The sequence below is a fragment of the Sinocyclocheilus grahami genome, unplaced genomic scaffold (assembly GCF_001515645.1).
Source record: "Sinocyclocheilus grahami isolate Dianchi unplaced genomic scaffold, SAMN03320097.WGS_v1.1 scaffold444.1, whole genome shotgun sequence".
Classification (NCBI taxonomy): Eukaryota; Metazoa; Chordata; class Actinopteri; order Cypriniformes; family Cyprinidae; genus Sinocyclocheilus; species Sinocyclocheilus grahami.
Genome location: NW_015505623.1, coordinates 934,332 through 953,800, shown reverse-complemented (window position 1 = coordinate 953,800; position 19,469 = coordinate 934,332). Strand labels below are relative to the sequence as shown.

Sequence of the window (19,469 nt, the reverse complement as noted above, 5' to 3'; positions counted from 1 at the left end):
TATATATATATCTCTCTCTCTCTCAGAGTCTGTCTTGGCAAGGCTTCACAAAATGGTTTACATGGGATGGTAAAAGAGGAGGGAAGTCATTTTACCTGGAAATCGAATAATTTCTGCCGCTCGTCCGCTCTGCTGTAGCGCCTGCACAAGTTTTTGACATTGCGTTGTCTTCCCGGCTCTGTCTACTCCCTCAAGAACAATTAAAGCTCCTCTTCTGTAAGACATGGCTCTTAAAAACACTGTTTAAAAAAGGCAGAACAACAGGGAGCAAATACTAGTTAGCTCTTTACGCGGTACTTTTCTTTTAAAAAAACACCCGGAAATTCGTATCGTCCTCTACTGTTGCCAAGTCCGCGGTTTTCCCGTGTAATTGGGCTACTTTAACACTGTTGCCGCGGGTTGTTTTTCATGTCCGCGGGTTGAAGCGACTGCGATAACATGATATGTATCCCCCTGGAATGCGAATTTTAGTAGGGGAACCCCGCCAAAAAACCCCCCCGGAACTCGATTTTTAACTGGGGACCCCCTCGAAACGCAATTGGGCTAGTTTTGAGTAGCGATTGGGCGGCTTTTCTCGTGAAAACCTGGCAACCCTGACGGTGCCCGAGAAGGGACAACGAATCCGACCTCCCTGATTAGAAACGGTGAGGACACAGTTGTTTATAAAGTTTTATTTATGTCAACTTCAGACATGAGGCTTAGGCAGATTATTTAGTTATGCAATGTTGTAATGAAGTACTAATATTTATTGTAACCATTTTTTGTGCCTTTTAATTAGTTTAAATGCCTGAATTTAGTTTAAACGCAATTATGTATCAACGAATCCGACCTCCCTGATTAGAAACGGTGAGACACAGTTGTTTATAAAGTTTTATTTATGTCAACTTTTAATATTTATTGTAACCATTTTTTGTGCCTTTTAATTAGTTTAAATGCCTGAATTTAGTTTAAACGCAATTATGTATATGTTGTCCTTAAAGCTACACTATGTAACTTATTTATATATATATATATATATATATATTATTAAAGAGAGTGCACCAAATGTACCTTCTATGACAGACAGACAGACAGACTGATATATGTTTAGATAAGGGTTTGGAGCAAAATGAGGGCGGGTAAATGAAAATACTTTTATTTTGGCTGAATTATTCCTTTCAGATTGCATATACTGTAGCACTTTTTGAATTAGTTTATTTTGGGATATAGCAAAACAAAAGCCATTTTGTAAAATGAAAATGTTCTTGCAAAACGGAAAAGATACAGAAAAGAATAATTTCTGTAACCTTTAATGCCTACTTTTAATGCCTACTTAAAAGATTCCATTATTGCTGATTATGCCATCAGAAAGAAACAAATATATAAAAAAAAAAATGTGGAAAACATGTTAGCAGTTTTTCAATTAAAATGTAACAACTGCTAATATTGTAGGCTTTTATTTTTTGTACACATTTGTAAGTGTCAGCTATATTAATGATACTGCATGTAAATGATGCGTTTCATTTTGTTTAAAGAGGGGCACAAAGGTTTTTCTTTCAAAGAGGGACATCGCCATAAATAACTGAACACCACTGATATAGGGTTAAAATGCTGGACGTTTTATTGATGGCGGGTCATGCTGTCAGACTCTGCTCTTATGACAGTGTTTGAGCGCTTCAGCCAAGGCCTCCAACACCTTGTCCACATTGGCCTTGCTGCTGTTACATCCCATCAATCCCACACGCAAAACCTGTAAGAAATATGAGAAACGAGTTATTGTTACTGACCATTGAGTCAATGACCTGGGAACAACTTAATGTCCTGACGTCTGTCAGTTATGATTAATCAAAACCAATAGCTTCTCACCATGCCAGCAGATGGTCCAAGACCCCCAGAGATTTCTATGTTATAGGTCTTCATAATATACCCTGTGATTTCCCGCCAGTCATATCCTGGGGGAGCTACTATTGTGGTCACCGTTGGCAGTCTTGCTTTCTATAAGACACAAGATGCTTTCAGAAAAGGTAATGTGAGTTATAGTCTTTTGATATATATGTTCTGTGAAATCTGTTGTGATGTTTAAGGCTTCTTCTGCCAACCTTATCCTGCACAAACAGTTTTAGGCCCATTTCTTCCAAGCCTTTATGGAAGTACTCTGCAACCTCTTTGTGCCGTTTCCATGAGTTTTCAAGACCCTATAAAAATAAAATATGTGGTAAACATATGCCCTTTTTACAGTATTCACTTTTATTCAAGTATTCAAGTGCTTGATAACCTCATGCTCAAGGCTGCACCATGTAACTATTGACGTTATTATTTGACATATATATTAGTTTACATTTCTCAGATTTGCTCAAATTCATGTTGATGTTTCTGGTTGTTTGCTCTTCAGATGATCATAGCAATATATCATTTCAGTGTGAGTATAAGGCAGAATATGATCTCACAGTCTCTGCGAGTATGGCCAGACTCTCACGCAGTCCATAGAAAGAAGATACAGGTCCAGTGTGGTGATAACTGTACAGACAACAGTTACAGCAACTTTAACATACAGTAATTTTCTGTCACCATTTAGTGATAGAGAATTGACTATCTGATAAGAGGTCTGAGCATATTGATTTTTGTCGTGGACTGCTTTGTTTGAACTTAACATGAATGAGGCCTCCAGTGTTTAATGAGCTGTTATATCAGTGCTTGATAAATGTGATGAATAGTTCTTACACGCGTACAGGCTTGTCATCACAACCCCAGTAATTTGCCAACCAGTTCAGATCCAAGAAGTAAGAGATTGGTTTTGTCCTCCTGTTAAATATTTTCTGGCTGTTTTTCCAGAAAAAAAAGTGATAGACGAGAGGTGGAATATTTGTCACGTATTAAAAAACAAAAAAAAAAGGGCTTGAAGCACTTTTGTCTCACCATGCTCTCTCACTGAAGGAGATTGGTGCAGTTCCTGGAGGTGCGTTCAAAACTTTCTGAGAGCCAGTATACATAATGTCAATACCTAGAGATACAACATGTACATTTTAAATAACGGACCCCATGCAGGCAGTGATTGTAGCACCAGAGCATGCAACATGGCGATACCTTGCTCATCCATGAAGATAGGAGTACCTCCCAATGCCGCTACTGAATCAACCAGAAATAAACACTTGTACCTGAGTGACAGAACAGAATTTACTCAAAACAAAACAAAATAAAAACAAAGTTATATATATATATAAAATGTAATGTAATACATAATTATAAATATATAAAATAACACAGAAGCACACACATATACGTATTATAAAAAGCTTCTGCTAACTTAATAAATGTAAATAATTTTATTATGTTATTTTAGTATCACTGATATACTATTATTAGTTTTTGTAAATATATTGAATTATATTTTATGTTTTAATTTCAAATTCTATTTAAAGTTTTAAGTTTTATTAGCTCTGTCTATGTAGTGTTTTTTAGTTTTAGATTTATATCAATATATTTTTTTAAAGTTTGTTTTTATTTCAAGTAATTCATTTTTTTATTGTTTTAGTTTTAGTTAACAATAATAATGCTGGTTAGTCTAGAAGGTATTGGGGGAGGGACATTCTCATTCTAGACAGCATTTGATTGGACACAAATCTGTGTTTTCTATTTTCCATCCTCTGTTTTCCCAGAAGAGGAAGACTGTTATACCTGCTAATGGTGAATTTTTAGGAGTACCCTATCTGATGACCACAAAATTTGTAAAAAATAAACTTAAAACTTTTAATAAAGAGTCTAAATCTGAAGCGTATTGAAAAATCAAAGCTCTATTCAGGGGGAAGGTCTCACTTGTGGCAAAGGTCACCTATGCCGTCTATGGGGTGGACCACTCCTGTGGAGGATTCTCCATGTGTGAAGAAGAACACCACTGGCCTGTATTTATCTAATGCCTGTAAAACAAGAAAAGCATGGTTGGTCGTATGTAGTAAATAAATAAATGGGTAATGAAACATAATGTGTACCTGCTCAATTTCCTCATTTGTAAAGTACCCACCAGCAGAGGTTACAACTGTGTTCACCTTGGCACCTGTTGAAGAGTGTTCCATATATGAATTAATGATGTTCTGGATCACCTTTATAAATCTTAGTTCCAGGCTTTCTAGTAAAAACTGAATCAGTACCTATCCTCTCAGCTATCTCTGCAGCCCTCTCTCCCCATATGCCATTGACGGCTATGAGGATGCTCTCTCCGGGCTCCAGTGAGTTAAAGATGGCACACTCCATAGCAGCATGACCCGGTCCACTCACAGCCAGAGTCACTCGGTTTCGGGTCTGAAACGCATACTGAATGCCACTTTTGATCTGATTCATAATCTGAAAGTAAAATGAGCAAACAGTGAATTAATTGTATTCATAGATATGGATTATGACATGATTATTTATGTAACAAGACTACTGATTTATTTACTTTTCAAAATCTCTTATTGACAAGATACTATACCGTTTATTTTCTTCGACCAGTACAATGTCACTAGCCTGATTCAAGTAATTTTGCCTACGTATGTTTCAATTGTTTAAAGGGTTTAAAGTTCACTTAAAAATGAAAATTCTGTCATCATTTACTCACCCCTATGTTATTCCAAACCTGAGACTTAATTTCTTCTGTTGAACATATAATATATTTTGTCAATTTTGCTAACCAAACTGTTTTGGTGACAATTTAATCCCATAATACAAAAAATACACTGGGACATGTCCCAAAATATCTTTATATATATATATATATATATTATTATTATTATTTTTATTTTTTACATATTTTTTTTTCCACATAAGAGAGAAAGTCAGCTTACAATACAGGTTTTGAGCAATATAAGGGTAAGTAAATTATAATATTGGTGAATTATCCCTTTAAGCCTTTATGATTCAACATGGTAAAGCATCATCATATTATATAAAAATGGTGACCTAGTCAGTAGTACCTATAGTATGCACCTAATAAACACAATGTACTGTATTACCTCAATGGTTTCTGTGTGCAGGTGGCCCAGCATGGGCTGTGCTCCGGCTGCTGCGATCCGTGCGGGCACATTGGACGGTCCTGGCCCAAGCATAAGTCGCTGGGGGACGGGGAAAGGCTGTAACAGACATTCCGGTGGAAGAACGGACAGAGAGGACATAATGCTGCCGGCACACTGACAGACTGAGGCAATGGTTAACTCATGTAAACTGTGAACAAACCTTTCACCTGTTGGCCAATCATCTCACTTTGAGACCTGATACACTGTACAGTGCAGCTGAGCAGTCACAGCAGCTGTTTAATTAACTAACATTTCACTTTCCGATTTTCTATGCAAACGTATAAATATATATATTTGCAAAATGGAATATGGAGTAGGCATTGTTCCAGCATCTTTCAAATGTTGTTGGACATAAGTAACACTTTGACAATGTTTGGTCATAAAAATAAGAGTAGACCACAAATATAAGTTTAAGAACATATTTTTTTGAAATTCTTTATTATTAATGTATTTTTACATGCAACTCATTAAATGAATTCTAAAAATGTTAAGCAAACTTTGAAATTCACTGTTTTGCTTCGAAGTTGGGTTAAACATGAATTACTTCTTTTACTTCTATTATTTCCAGATGAAACCTTTAATTAAAATAGAGCTTGGTCATTGACAACATTGTATGTTAACAGTATTCATTATTAATTAATAAAAAATATTAATTGATTGATTTAAAATGTCCAAAAATTCATCACATTCATATTTTAATGCTTAAAGTACTATTCTGTGTCAGCTGTGTATTTTAGGGTTCTAAGAGACCACACAGATATTTTAATTGGCTCAAAAATATGTTTAACATTTATGTACAAATTATATAACAATTTTAACCAAAACATATCAGCTTAATGATATGTTCCAAAAGCTCCATGAAAAATTGTGCATGCTCAAAGAGGATATTTTAAAGAATGTTTCGGTTCCCATTGACTTTCACTGAATGGACAAAAAATACAAAGGGAACCGAAGTCAATGAGAACTTAATCTGAACTTTCTTCAGAATATCTTCTTTTATCCTCGACAGAAAAAAGTCAGTTATACAGGTTTGAAATGCTACAAGAAGTAAATTATGACAGAATTTTATTTTTTGGATGTACTATTCCATTGAAATTAAAGATTAGGTTAATTCTGAAATGTAGTAGTAGTATTTAATGTTTGTGCAAAGTGTTAGCCAATGCATTTTTGAATAAACCACAATACTGCACAATCAATAATCAATTCAAATAAATTGTACTCTAAAATTAGATGCCTCACAGTACCAGTTTTACCTAACAGTGATGAGTAAGGTGAGATAATGTAATGTGTTCTATGTGCTTAGTTTACAGTGGGTCCGGCGTCTTGTGCTGGATAAAGAGATGCTTCCCCAGAGGCTGAGAACTGAAAGAGCCATGACTGTAAACCACCTTCCCTCGGACTATAGTGGCCTTCACCTTCCCTCGCAGAGCAAGGCCAAGGTACGGAGTTAACTGAAAAGAAAGAAAAAGTGAAAAAGAAACATAATTTCCCTTCACTAATACATGAATATTGAGTAAAAGTTAACCTACCTTGTTTTTGTGATGTATGTTGTCTTCGTTCACCTAGGAAATTAAATGATAAGCATTCACTTGCAGGCTCCAAAACGTTTTCAGTGTGTTTATAAAGGAAGACAACAAGCATGTTCTATTTGGATATCAGTCATTTAGAGCATCTCAGCTCAACCCCCTTGAGTGAGTCCCTCTCTTTCTCACCGTAAACTCTTTTTCTGGATCCCAAATGACTAAGTCTGCATCGTGACCTGGAATGAGACTCCCTTTTTGGTTGTCAAGGCGACAGAGTTGAGCAGGCTCTTTACACAAGAGTCTTACTGCGTCAAAAAATGAAAACCCTCTTTTAGAAGCTGATGTCCAGAACAAAGATAAACCTGTTGGTAAACAGCGAGATGAATGACAATTTTAGTGACGCCATATAAAATGTGTCTCAGGTCTTTGTTTACTCAAAATGCATGACAAACACTCTTGCGTTTGGTCATTTAACTTACAATACCATGAATTTCTCTACAGATTCATTTGGCCATAAAATTGGATCTGATCCAAGTCACAATAATAGCCAACAATTCACAGTTTAAAAGGGTGCTATTATGCTTTTTCACTTTTTCATCTTGAGCTAGTCTGTAATGTTGTTGTTTGAGCATAAAAAAGATCTGCAAAGTTACAAAGCTCAAAGTCCACTTCAAAAGGAGATATTTTATTTAACAGAAATTTCCCGACCACGCACCGAGTGGTGCCAATCACAACACACACTGGCCCAGCTAACCAATCACATTTTTCACATATTTCAGAAAGCGGGCCTTCATTTGATTCAGGAACTATTCGAGCCGTTCATGCCAGACTGGGGAGAGAGGTGTTGTAATAATGTAAAATATGTGAAAAATAATGTGTTTTTCGAACAACCTAGTATGAGAGCCTGTTCTAGTTCACCCCAAAACAAAATCAAGACTTTGTAAAAGAGCATAATAGGACCCCTTTAACTGTACAGTTCAGGGTGGAAAAAGTAAGTGAACTTTTTTTGGCAGCAATAACCTGCACAAGGGGCCCTATTTTAACTATCTAAGTGCATGGTCTAAAGATCACGGCGCAATTGCTCTTTAGGGTGTGTCCGAATCCACTTTTGCTAATGGAAAAATGGTTGGCGCGCCCAGTGTTCTGACGATTTGTGCTACCCGCTCAGATTGTGCTACCTCCCATTAAAAATATAGGTAGCACAAATCGATACCGAAAAATGCTAACTTTACCTATCAGATTGTGCTACCAGCATCTTATTCATGTGGTTTGAGGCTTTTTTTAATGTCCATACCTACCCCTACCCTAAACCTACCCTTAAAACAATGCAAATATATTTTTGGTAGCACAATCTGATAGGTAGCATGTTTCATCGGTACACCGGCACATGGTCTAAAAGGATTGTCCCTATTCTCTTAAAGAGTAATGGGTGTGTTTTGGGCATAAGGTGCCATAAACCAATCACAGTCTCATCTCCCATCCCCTTTAAAGGCCAGTTGCGCTCGCGCCGTGGCGAATTCGCTATTTACATGGCGGAATTTACAAGCAGAAAAACTGAACGCTTCTCTAGCGAGGAAACGGATCTGCTCGTGCGCGTAATTCTGATACATGCAGTGACTATCCATTATGACATGTAGGAATTTTTATATTTATGTACACAATAATAATCTTTTACATTAAAATTTTTAAAAATGTCTGTGCGCTGCTGCGCATCCCTGTGTGTGTAATAAGCAGAGTGTGTGCACCCGCCTATAGGCGCATATAACTAACGCACTCTTTAAATAACAAAAAAAATTGCGCCAGACTTTAGACCAGGTTTCAGTTGGTCAAAGGCGCAGTCTATTTCAGTTGCCTCAAAATAGCAACGCGCCAGCAATGCGCCTGAACACACCTCGTTTTCAGACCAGCACGCCCATGGGTGCACAAATGGGTGCAAATGCATTTGCTATTTAAACAACGTGGCGCAGGACGTGAAAATGACAACTGCGTCGGACTGAAACTAGCAAAAAACAGTTGCGTCGCGCCTCATTGCACCAAGTTTATGATAGGGCCCAATTACTGTAATTACTGATGAGACCTGCACCATTCCTCTTTACAAAAATGTTTCAGTTCAACATTATGTTTGGGAGGCCAAAGAGGTCAGGACCAAAGGCCTATTTTTTTCTGCTGAACCCATTTTGTTGTTGATTTACATCTGATCTTTGGGTCGTTGTCCTGTTACATCACCCAACTTCTGCTGAGCTTCAACTGAAAGACAAATGGGCTTTCATTCCCATGCAAAATGTCCTGATAAACTTGAGCTTTAGCTTTCCATAATGATAGCTAGCAGTCCAGGCCCTGATTCAGCAAAGTAACTCCAAAACATGATGGTTAGGTTGAGATGTTGATGTTTGTGTGCTGTGTCATTTTCCTCAGCATTGTAAATCTTTGACAAACAGCTTTGGTTTCATCTGTTGACACAATGTTGCTAATAGGGCTGTGGAACATCCTGGTTTGTGTGTAATTTGTTTTATCAGACTGTGTTTGTCTTTTGTTCAGGTCAAATTTTATGACCAGATGAGGCAGAAATCCATGCTAAATGCAAGCTCATATACTTTATTCGTACAATTTTTTCTTTTTAGTTAATCATTAGTCTGATTGGTAAACTGTTGGTGGACCACTGTTTGCCTCACAAAGGACTTTGGCCATCATGTGAGGCTATGAGCATATTAGTACAAGGACAGCCTACCAAACTGCAGAGAAGAGATCCCTCCCCACGCCTGTGTGAAATCACCACTGTCTAAACACTTCAGGTCAGGTGTGCACGGTGAATGATCTGACACAACCATGTCAATATCACCAGCTTTGAGTGCAGACCATAAGAGCTCCTGACAAAGAAACAGATTATAATTAGAATGCACTGTAATTAAGGGTTGTGGACGTTCATTGGACAATCAAAAAAAGACTCGTTCACCCAAAATTCCATCATTATTGTGTTCTAAAGAAAGTCAGTTCTATGACCGACTTTCTTCTGAGGAACACAAAAAGAGAAATTTAAAATGTAAACAATTTTTAATGCACTTACAAGTAATGGAAAGCTTTTAAACTTCAAAATTGATACAAAAGCACCATAATCAAAGTATTGAATAAAATAAGTAAATAAATTCCACATGTCTGTTGTTCTATATTACAATTATTCTAAAGACATATGATAACTTTGTGGGAATTTTGTAGAGAATAAGTTCTTTCCGATTTGTGAATAAATCATTCTTTTTGACTCTCTTTTCATAGGCCTTGTTCAGACTGTCAGCAAAAATCTGATTATTTGCATTTCCAGATATTATCCTGATGGGTTTTTGAAAGTCTGGACAGCAAAAAACTAAACAAAACAAAAAACACATGCAATTGTCTAATCTGATTCAAACCACATATAAAGGTGGGTTTTAATGTGATTTCAATCTGATTTTTACAGATGCTTCTCACTCTGGAGGCTCTGGCTGCTCAAATCTGATTTTAAATGGTCTTTTGTTTCACTCTTTACATGATACAAAATGATAACATCAAAACTGTTGACGGAAATGCCAAAAGTATCCATACTGTATTCGAAAGGAAGTCTTCTCCATCAGCTTTTTCTTGTGTGACAGAGAAGTTCTACACCGCGACTCGACAGGGTGCTTATTTGGAGATCAAGATGACGCACCTCCATTTTGCCAGAATCTGTTTTGAGAACCTCATCAAAAATGTGGGTACGCATGATAACCAAAGCAACATGTCAAATGCAGAAATGTTAATTCATGCGTTCATGACCTCAAGGTTAGATTATTGTAATGCTTTATTGGGTGGTTGCTTTGCGTGCTTAATAAACAAACTCTTGCTGGTCCAAAATGCAGCAGCGAGAGTTCTTACTAGAACCAGGAATTATGACCATATTAGCCCGGTTCTGTCAACTCTGCACTGGCTCCCTATTGAACAACAAACACAATTTAAAATCTTGCAAATTATTTCTAAAGCCCTGAATGGTTTAGCTCCTCAATACTTGAGCAAGCTAATATCACATTATAGTCCTTCACGTCAGCTGCAATCTCAAACCTCTGACCATTTGATAATACCTAGAATATCAAAATCAACTGCAGGCAGCAAATTCTTTTCCTATTTAGTGCCCAAACTCTGGAACAATCTACCTAGCGTTGTTTGGGAGGCAGACACACTCTGTCAGTTTAAATCTAGATTAAAGGCCCATCTCTTTAACCTCCATATCATGACCAGATAGTGGATCAGCACCTAGAGACGACCTCTACAGCCCTGAATGTCAGCGGAGATCATGTCAACTAGATGCGCCCCAGAGACAGATCCCCTGCAAAGACCTCATCACCTCTATGACCATCGGCACAAGACCACAGGAACCAGACAAGTCCTCTGCACCTGTGTTGCAGCCTGGAATTACACCACGCCATGCTGGTTTTGTCTGGCCAGAGGAGAACTGGCCCCCCGACTGAGCCTGGTTTCTCCCAAGGTTTTTTCTCCATTTGTGTCACCGATGGAGTTTTGGTTCCTTGCCACTGTCGCCTTTGGCTTGATTAGTTGGGGACGCTTGACTGATTGCACAGACGCTATTGGAAGAGAGCTGAACTGGATGATGACATCACTGAATCATCAATGAACTGACTTTAGCTGGAAAAATGATTCTTTGTTATTGTCTTCTTGCATTATTGACAATCTATTTTCCTGTTTGACACTGTAAAGCTGCTTTGACAGAACCAGTATTGTATAAAGCACTATACAAATAAAGGTTAAAAAAATTATGCAGATAAGTTGGTTTGTGTGTGGACACACACATCTGATTTGATCTCTTGCAATTAATAATGCAGACAGTCTGCCTGAAAATATCTGATTTGAGAAGAAAAAAAAATTGATTTGCCTGCAGTCTGAACATAGCCAATGTTCACAAAACTGGTCAAAATTCAGTCACAAACAAGACTGATAGGGTTCTTGAGTTCAAATCAGACAGCCCACTGGAGGCAAAGAATATCGGTAAATTTCAGTCTGTTCGTCTCACAAAGCTATATTGTATGACTCCAGAAACCTTGAAATATCGTACATGAGTCACTTTTATGATACTTTTATGGTGCTGGTTTAATGTCCTTTTTTATGCTTGAAAGCTCCAGTCCTCATCAGTTGTAACTGCATAGGGAAAATGACCTGTGTATTCATCAGAATTTAGTGTTCCACAGAAGAAAGTAATTCATTTTAAGGTCAACAATTACTTTAACAAGTTTTAGCATACAATTATAGAAATATGATCAAGACCAACTTTAGTTGATCAACTTTTTCTGTCAACCTGATTGAAATCTGTTTCATTGTCTATAATGCATATTGCTGTTACCTGGTTGGCTGTGTCTCGTATCGGGGGGCAGCATTTAAACTGAGTTGCACGTGCTGGAATGTTCTCTGCACATAGGTTGAGGTAGTGATGGGTGGTCTCTACCGTCAGTGGAGCTCCAGCCTTTCTTGCTGACCTGATGAGCTCCAGAGGATGGGCTGATGACAGGTGCACAATGTGGCATCTCACTCTGATAATAAGAACAGAAGATGCTGACCTCTCACCTCTCATCTCTTGATTGACTACCCTAGTCTGCAGAAACAGCCATTAGATAATCAAAAGTTGAGGACTTCACTCTAACTAGTGCCATCATATCATACTGATATTGTAAGCAGAGCTGAGTGACAGTACGGATGGCCTCAAGCTCCATAATGTCAGGCCTGGACCTCAGGAAGGTGGAATATTCATGTGGATCTGAGTAAAAAGAGTAAAGCAGGAATTTCCATTGTAAAAATAATACATGTTCATGATTTCAAGTAGAATTTAAATTTAATTGACATTAAATTATCAGTCTCATACCGCATTTCTCAGCAGCTGGATGCTGGACTTCTTGCTCTGCATGAAACTAAATCGAATAGATTTCATTAATTTAAGTCCCATAATTATATTTTCATAATTATGTCTGATTCTAAATTATGTCTGACCAGATGCATTTTTCTCATTGACAGTTGTGCACAATTTTACCACTGGCACACTGATTATAAGGTACTCCTTATGATTGGAGATGAGATGGCTCACCAGCAGAACGCTGCCTGTGCCCTCGAGTTGTTTCATAGCTGCATGCACATCAGCATCACTCACATGAGGAAACTCATCCACTCCACTGTGAATCAGAAAGCACTTAAATCCAGCCACACCAGCCTGGATCATCGGCCTCAGCTCCAGCTGAGATGGACAAACAGAAAGAGATGGGCAGGCAGACAAACGAAGAAAATACAGTGGGTATAGAATAGAATCACCCTTCTTTAAAATAATCACTTTTTTTTGCTTTGCAGCCTGAAATGAAGACAGACACAGTTTTTGTTTTATCCAGCTGTATTTACTCAGTGAAAATTATAACATCTAAGTTAAAGATATAACACCAACATGTCAGGAAAAAAAACAGAATCACCGAGTTGGAAAAAGGATCACCCCCTCCTAAAAATGACTTGCAAACTCAATCCGGTGTATCTAATCACCTTCTCAATGGCACACAAAGCCATTTGACTTTCAACTGTGATCAGCTGTGCTCATTTTCATCAGCTCAGCATGAAAAGAGCTTTCCTGGAGCATTTCAGTCCTTGGTAGTGCGACTGAAGCAAATCAACTATGGGTGGCAAGACACTGTCTAAAGATCTCTGGGATAAAGTTGTGGACAGGCACAAGAGATGGAGATGGATGCAGAAAAATTTCAACGGCTTTATCAATGCCTAGAAGCACAGTGAAGTCTATGATTAAGAAGTGGAAGGTATTTGCTACAACACAGACCCTCCCTGGATTAGGGTTGTCACTTCAAACTGGATGAAAGAGCCAGGAGGAAACTGGTTAGAGAGGCGACCAAGAGGCCCGGGATAAAGTTGTGGACAGGCACAAGAGATGGAGATGGATGCAGAAAAATTTCAAAGGCTTTATCAATGCCTAGAAGCACAGTGAAGTCTATGATTAAGAAGTGGAAGGTATTTGCTACAACACAGACCCTCCCTGGATTAGGGTTGTCACTTCAAACTGGATGAAAGAGCCAGGAGGAAACTGGTTAGAGAGGCGACCAAGAGGCCTACAGCAACTCTGAAGCAGTTGCAGGAATTTATGACAAAGAGTTGTCATTGTGTGCATGTGACAACAATATCAGAAATTCTCCACAAATGTGGCTTGTATAAGAGTGTTGCAAGAAAAAAGCCACTCCTCAAGAACGGCCACATGCAATCACGACTGAGCAGCTTGATGATTCTGAGGCAGATGAGACTAAAATTTAATTATTTGGCCTCAACACTCAACACGAAAATATGCTGCCCTCTGCCAGAAAGTTGTCAATGGGAAGAAGTTTTACCTTCCAACATGATAATGACCCAAAGCACACAGCAAAACTGAGCACTCAGTGGTTGAAGTTGAAGGTGTATGTCCTTGCATGGCCTAGTCAGAGCCCAGACTTAAACCCCATTGAAAATCTGTGGAATGACTTGAAGACTGCAGTCCTCAAACGCTCACCATCAGATTTAACTGAACTTGAGCAATTCTGCAAAGAAGAGTGGGCAAATATTGCAAAGTCTAGATGTGCAAAGTTAGAGAAAGAGACATATCCCAACAGACTAAAGGCTAAAGCAGAAGGTGGTTCAACAAAATACTGATACAAGGGGGCAATCGTTTTTTCCGACTTGGTGATTCTAATTTTTTATTTATTAATTTTTCTCTGACATGTTGGTGTTATATATGTAACCCTCTCTGTCAAATCCAGGCTAAAGTCTCAAAATCTAATTATGAGATAAGCATCAAAGTTTGATTTCAACCATTAATTTCACTATGATTTCAATCTTTGACATGGTCTTACTCAGTCAGTAATAAAGATATCAATATTAAATTTTCACAGAATGTTCTTTACCTTATGAAAGATTTTGTATAGAAAATAGTAAATCACCAAAAAAATGACTTTAGCTTGATTTTTACAGACAGGGTCACATATTTCATTTGGATGAGTTGCACGGAGTAAATACAGCTGGATAAAACAAAAAGTGCACTGTCTTTGTTTCAGGCTGCAAAGCAACAAAATGTGATTATTGGCGGGTGATTATTTTCTATACCCACTGTAAGTTATATTGGCAATAAATTGTTATGCCAATAGTTGGTGAAAAATTACTGTCTTTAGGAGTGAATCATTGAATCATTTACTCAACCCATTCTTTCAAAAATGCTGATTCATTTAGAAACTAAACAATAAATGGCTGCGTCTAAAGTAGATGTACTTGCTTATTTTGAATAAGTACTTATTTTGCAACTGTTAAAAATTATGTTATATAGTATCAATGTGTGTAGTGTGAATTAGTATGCATGAAGTATGAAGAATGCCTATTTGGAGACCGCTGTCTTTTGGAGTAATTATTGAATCATTTACTCAACTGATTAGTTCAAACAGTTTTATTCAGGAACGAAACAAGTTGATGGCTACGTTTTGAAATTGCATACCCTTTGAGTAGATACTTCCTTTGTGAAGAAAAGTGTGCTATGTAGTATGAATCTGTGGTCATATGTGAACACGGCAATCGCGCCCGGATCTGCGCCAAAACAATCGGTCCGAGATCGCCTGAACGAGGTGGTCTCAGCTCGATTGAAAACGAACTCTGGAGTGGTTCGGTTGTAGAGAGAAAGCAATCCGATCCAACAGACCAACGAACCAGGCTATATCACAATGTATAATTGGTAATTATGTAAGTTCCGCGAAAAGCATTAGCTTTGTGGTTTTGCTAATACTTCAAAATGAACCTGTGAATGTCTGTGGGTGAGCACGTCTTTGCCGTTCAAAATAAAAAAGCACACAAAAGTCTTATTGCTCTTCTTCCTAGTAGGTGCATTTTAAAAATGTTTTCCCGATGAATCATGGACTCTTGCTCAAAATGATAAATTAATATAAGGACAGCTACAAAAAAAGCTGTTGTCGTTCCATCCTGATGGATGACAGCCGTGACAGCTAAGTGGATTCCCGGAAAATAAACCATGGAACTTTGACCAATGAGACAACTCTCGCCTGACTTGTATTAACAAATTTGGTCCGTTTAGAAACTTTGCCGTGTTAAAGCAAACCGCACCAAAAATAAAAAGCAACATTGTAATAATTTTAATCCCTGTTTTGGAACAAAGCAATCGATCTACAGGTGTGAAAGCACCCTTAGTTTCAATGAAGTGCCATATACATATCTCGACGCAGCTGATGTTTTTTGGTGTGAATCATTCACTCAACAGATTCATTCAAAAGTGCTGACCCATTCAGGTACAAAGCAATGGATGGCTCCATCCAAAATCACAAAGATATATTGTATAGAGGTACGTGGCATAGCAAATGTTATTTTTGCATTCCCAATATTGTGTGACAATACTTGGATATTAAAAAGTTAAAACAACAGGCTACAACTAAAATTTATTTTGTACAGTATGTAAGTATACCTTGTTTCCAGGGATGACTCCTCCCCAAAATGCTGTGTCTACAAAACACTGCCCTGTAGCAGCACGCAACTTCTCATGAAAGTTTTGAAGAGTTGTAGTTGGTGGGATGCTGTTTCTGTGTACCATGAAATGAATCACCGTGTCAGTTTTATGTTATGTATCAACTATTTATCAATCATATTATTTCTTAACAGTATCCAAGAGATTGGGGGAGAATTGTAACTTTTTTTTTCATTCATAACTCATAGATTCTCCAGATCTACCATCCATTATAATTGAAAAGCAGTTCAGTCATTATTATTGAATTTTAATTTGAAAGTCTATACACACAGAGGCATGTCTACAATTGTGGTGCCTCCTCCAGCAGCAGCTGCTCGCGTGGCGGTCCAGTACCCTTCCCAGGAGGAACGGAAGTGCTGACCCATTCAGGTACAAAGCAGTGGATGGCTCCATCCAAAATCACAAAGATATATTGTATAGAGGTACGTGGCATAGCAAATGTTATTTTTGCATTCCCAATATTGTGTGACAATACTTGGATATTAAAAAGTTAAAACAACAGGCTACAACTAAAATGTATTTTGTACAGTATGTAAGTATACCTTGTTTCCAGGGATGACTCCTCCCCAAAATGCTGTGTCTACAAAACACTGCCCTGTAGCAGCACGCAACTTCTCATGAAAGTTTCGAAGAGTTGTAGTTGGTGGGATGCTGTTTCTGTGTACCATGAAATGAATCACCGTGTCAGTTTTATGTTATGTATCAACTATTTATCAATCATATTATTTCTTAACAGTATCCAAGAGATTGGGGGAGAATTGTAACTTTTTTTTTCATTCATAACTCATAGATTCTCCAGATCTACCATCCATTATAATTGAAAAGCAGTTCAGTCATTATTATTGAATTTTAATTTGAAAGTCTATACACACAGAGGCATGTCTACAATTGTGGTGACTCCTCCAGCAGCAGCTGCTCGCGTGGCGGTCCAGTACCCTTCCCAGGAGGAACGGCCTGGCTCATTAACATGAACATGACAGTCCACTATACCTGGCATTACCAGACTGTTCCCCACATCCAGTACCTGTTATAGAGATGCTGTCTAGTTAGTGCAGGAATGAAAATTGTTTGAGGTTAAATTAAATTGTTTTGTTATAGGGATGTTAAAAATAAATATCAAACCTAATCTATTGTCCAACAAATATAGTAAATAATACATTTAAAACAGTTGAAAACTGTGACATCTTACCCCAACCTGAAATTTATGAAAAATACTCTTGTTTTGTTAGGGATGTAAATATTTAAAAAATAAAGCATACTCCATTTTAATTCTCATGCTAGGCTGTTGTTGAAAAAAATAACTTGTTCTTAAGTGACTTGTCTGATTAAATAAAGGTGAATAATAATAATGCTAGGCAACAATACAATTAATTGAACACATACTGACATTTATAGACATTTGTTTACTTTGTACAATAGTGGGACAGGTTGTCGTAATGAAACCTGCAAAAAAAAAAAGCACTGTAAAGGGTTTTTTAGCGAAATTTAAATAATTATGAAACAAAAATGATAACAGATAACAGATAAATATCAAATCATTCTGTTTACCAACAACTATTGTAATGAATACATTTATGAAAAAATATATTTGTTATAAGAGCATTATTCAACCTTTTGGTTAATATCTACCTTTATAATATAATTGACCCTTTCTTTAATGCCAGTGTAATTTTATTGAATTCACTTCTTTTTACCTACTAATACTTATTAGTTTAGCTAGTTAATTAGCGTATTTTAGTAAATTCCCATAAAAAAAATTCTAAATTAAGGAGGCTTTGAAAAAGGTGTTTACTGACTTTTCTATGTGACAACTAGCCCCGCTCTCCCCATCAAATTTTTATATATAAATATTTGATAAATATTCTTTAAAAAATTTGAAATGATCACAATATAATATTGTAATATTTTGCTGATTGAAGAACCAAACTAATAACTGAGTTACTCATAGCTGAAATTGACCACATTTTCTACAATCATTTCAGTGAAATAAAACCTTCACACAGGAGTCGTTATGGGTTAAACCTGAGGACTGCAATGCTTGTGGTCTCCAGCAGATGGTAATGTCTCACTCTCACAGTCTAGCTCACCTTTCCAGCTGTGTGCACGGAAGCTTCTGAATCAGGCAGAATGCAATTAATCTTTCCTTCCTTTATTATGATAACTGCAGGTCGAATTTCCTCTCCACACAAAACCCTCTGGCTCCGCACAGCACTGACAGTTGATCCTGGCTCCATGTCTGCAATGTATCTTATGTTGTCTATATGAGTTTCTGTCTTTCACTGTCCTGGCAGCAAAAGCTTTCACTCTAAGGTCAATGTACCTCCCTCATTGATCTTTATACGAGTGTCAGCAGGTAGATAAAAGTTCTTCGACCTGTAACATTCAGATTGTTAATAACAAGTAATTCAAGTAATTTCTTTTAAGAAGAGTGTTAAATAACAAGCATGGCAGAATCATACTGAATACATACAGCTGGATGTTGTGTGGCAAAATAGGATTAGATTTGTTTTTGTGTGAGTATTGTGGACACCTATAGGTTGCATTATCCTGTATCATTATGCTTTCATTAGCAGTATTAATTCTAGTTAAAAGCTTGTCCCTTTAAGACGGTATCAGGCATCAGGCACACACCAGCACTCCTTTAGCTGGATAAATTATTCAAAGCATTGCTCTGCTGAGCTGAGACAGAGGAGTAGGGTTTGGAAGGAGAAAGAAACAGAAGGAGAGAAAAGCAGCCACAAGAGACTGCTCAGACTGGCATTGTGTCTAACTGAATGCTGTGGCTGCTCTGCGCTTACTGTGCCTTCCTGCCTGGCCATATCCCATAGTAAATCAAAGAAACGTCCCATTTCAGTTCAAAATCAAAAGAAGAAAAGAGAAATGGTTGCATCAAATAAGTATATGAAAAAAAAACAGCCTTAGCACTCAGCCGCAATCAGAAAAAAAAATTACAATCAGAAAAAATTACAGTCAATACAGCAAATACATTGATAATTTATTATTAATTACTTGGCAATTAGTTTTTTTAGTTTGTTGTTTTCTGGGTTTACATATATTCATTATGGTAATGAAAATATATTTTGACATGACAGTACTGACAATGGGGGTGTCAGTGTTTGATTGTCAAATAATGTCAAAATGCAAAACAATTTTAATGATCATAAAATAATTCTTAATTCTAGAAAAAGTATATTAATTAATAATAAATTATACATATTATGACCCAGATTTGTGTATTAATACACTTGTTTAAATAAATGAATTTATTACATAAATAAAAAATATATATATATTTTATATTTGCATTTGATTGTGAGTGTATACGCACAGTGGGTATAAAAGATCAAAAAAATAATGTCAGATTTTTTTCCA

The 19,469-nt window shown here is 37.1% G+C and overlaps 3 protein-coding genes across 3 annotated transcripts in view; all 3 read right to left on the bottom strand.

The window, feature by feature from the left end:
• Positions 1-365, bottom strand: part of LOC107552279 (thymidylate kinase-like) — a 2,681-nt gene extending 2,316 nt beyond the window's left edge. The window contains exon 1 of the mRNA XM_016234142.1: positions 96-365. Within this exon, the coding sequence (XP_016089628.1) occupies positions 96-225 (130 nt within the window). The 5' untranslated portion in view covers positions 226-365. The remainder of the gene's footprint in view (positions 1-95) is intronic.
• Positions 366-1,440: 1,075 nt separating this feature from the next.
• On the bottom strand, positions 1,441-5,182 carry LOC107552266 (serine--pyruvate aminotransferase, mitochondrial-like). Its single transcript, XM_016234124.1, has 11 exons — positions 4,965-5,182; positions 4,125-4,317; positions 3,966-4,030; positions 3,793-3,893; positions 3,064-3,134; positions 2,896-2,980; positions 2,701-2,799; positions 2,427-2,496; positions 2,079-2,174; positions 1,846-1,974; positions 1,441-1,729 (listed from the first exon to the last, which is right to left on the bottom strand). Exons 1-11 carry the CDS (start codon positions 5,121-5,123, stop codon positions 1,622-1,624), a joined length of 1,176 nt encoding a protein of 391 aa, XP_016089610.1. The 5' UTR covers positions 5,124-5,182; the 3' UTR covers positions 1,441-1,621.
• Positions 5,183-5,496: 314 nt separating this feature from the next.
• LOC107552265 (allantoinase, mitochondrial-like) lies at positions 5,497-18,389 on the bottom strand. The gene is made up of 11 exons (XM_016234123.1): positions 18,185-18,389; positions 16,970-17,121; positions 16,640-16,754; positions 12,645-12,791; positions 12,426-12,471; positions 12,227-12,320; positions 11,910-12,096; positions 9,276-9,414; positions 6,737-6,909; positions 6,554-6,586; positions 5,497-6,475 (listed from the first exon to the last, which is right to left on the bottom strand). Exons 1-11 carry the CDS (start codon positions 18,329-18,331, stop codon positions 6,329-6,331), a joined length of 1,380 nt encoding a protein of 459 aa, XP_016089609.1. The 5' UTR covers positions 18,332-18,389; the 3' UTR covers positions 5,497-6,328.
• Positions 18,390-19,469: the final 1,080 nt, after the last annotated feature.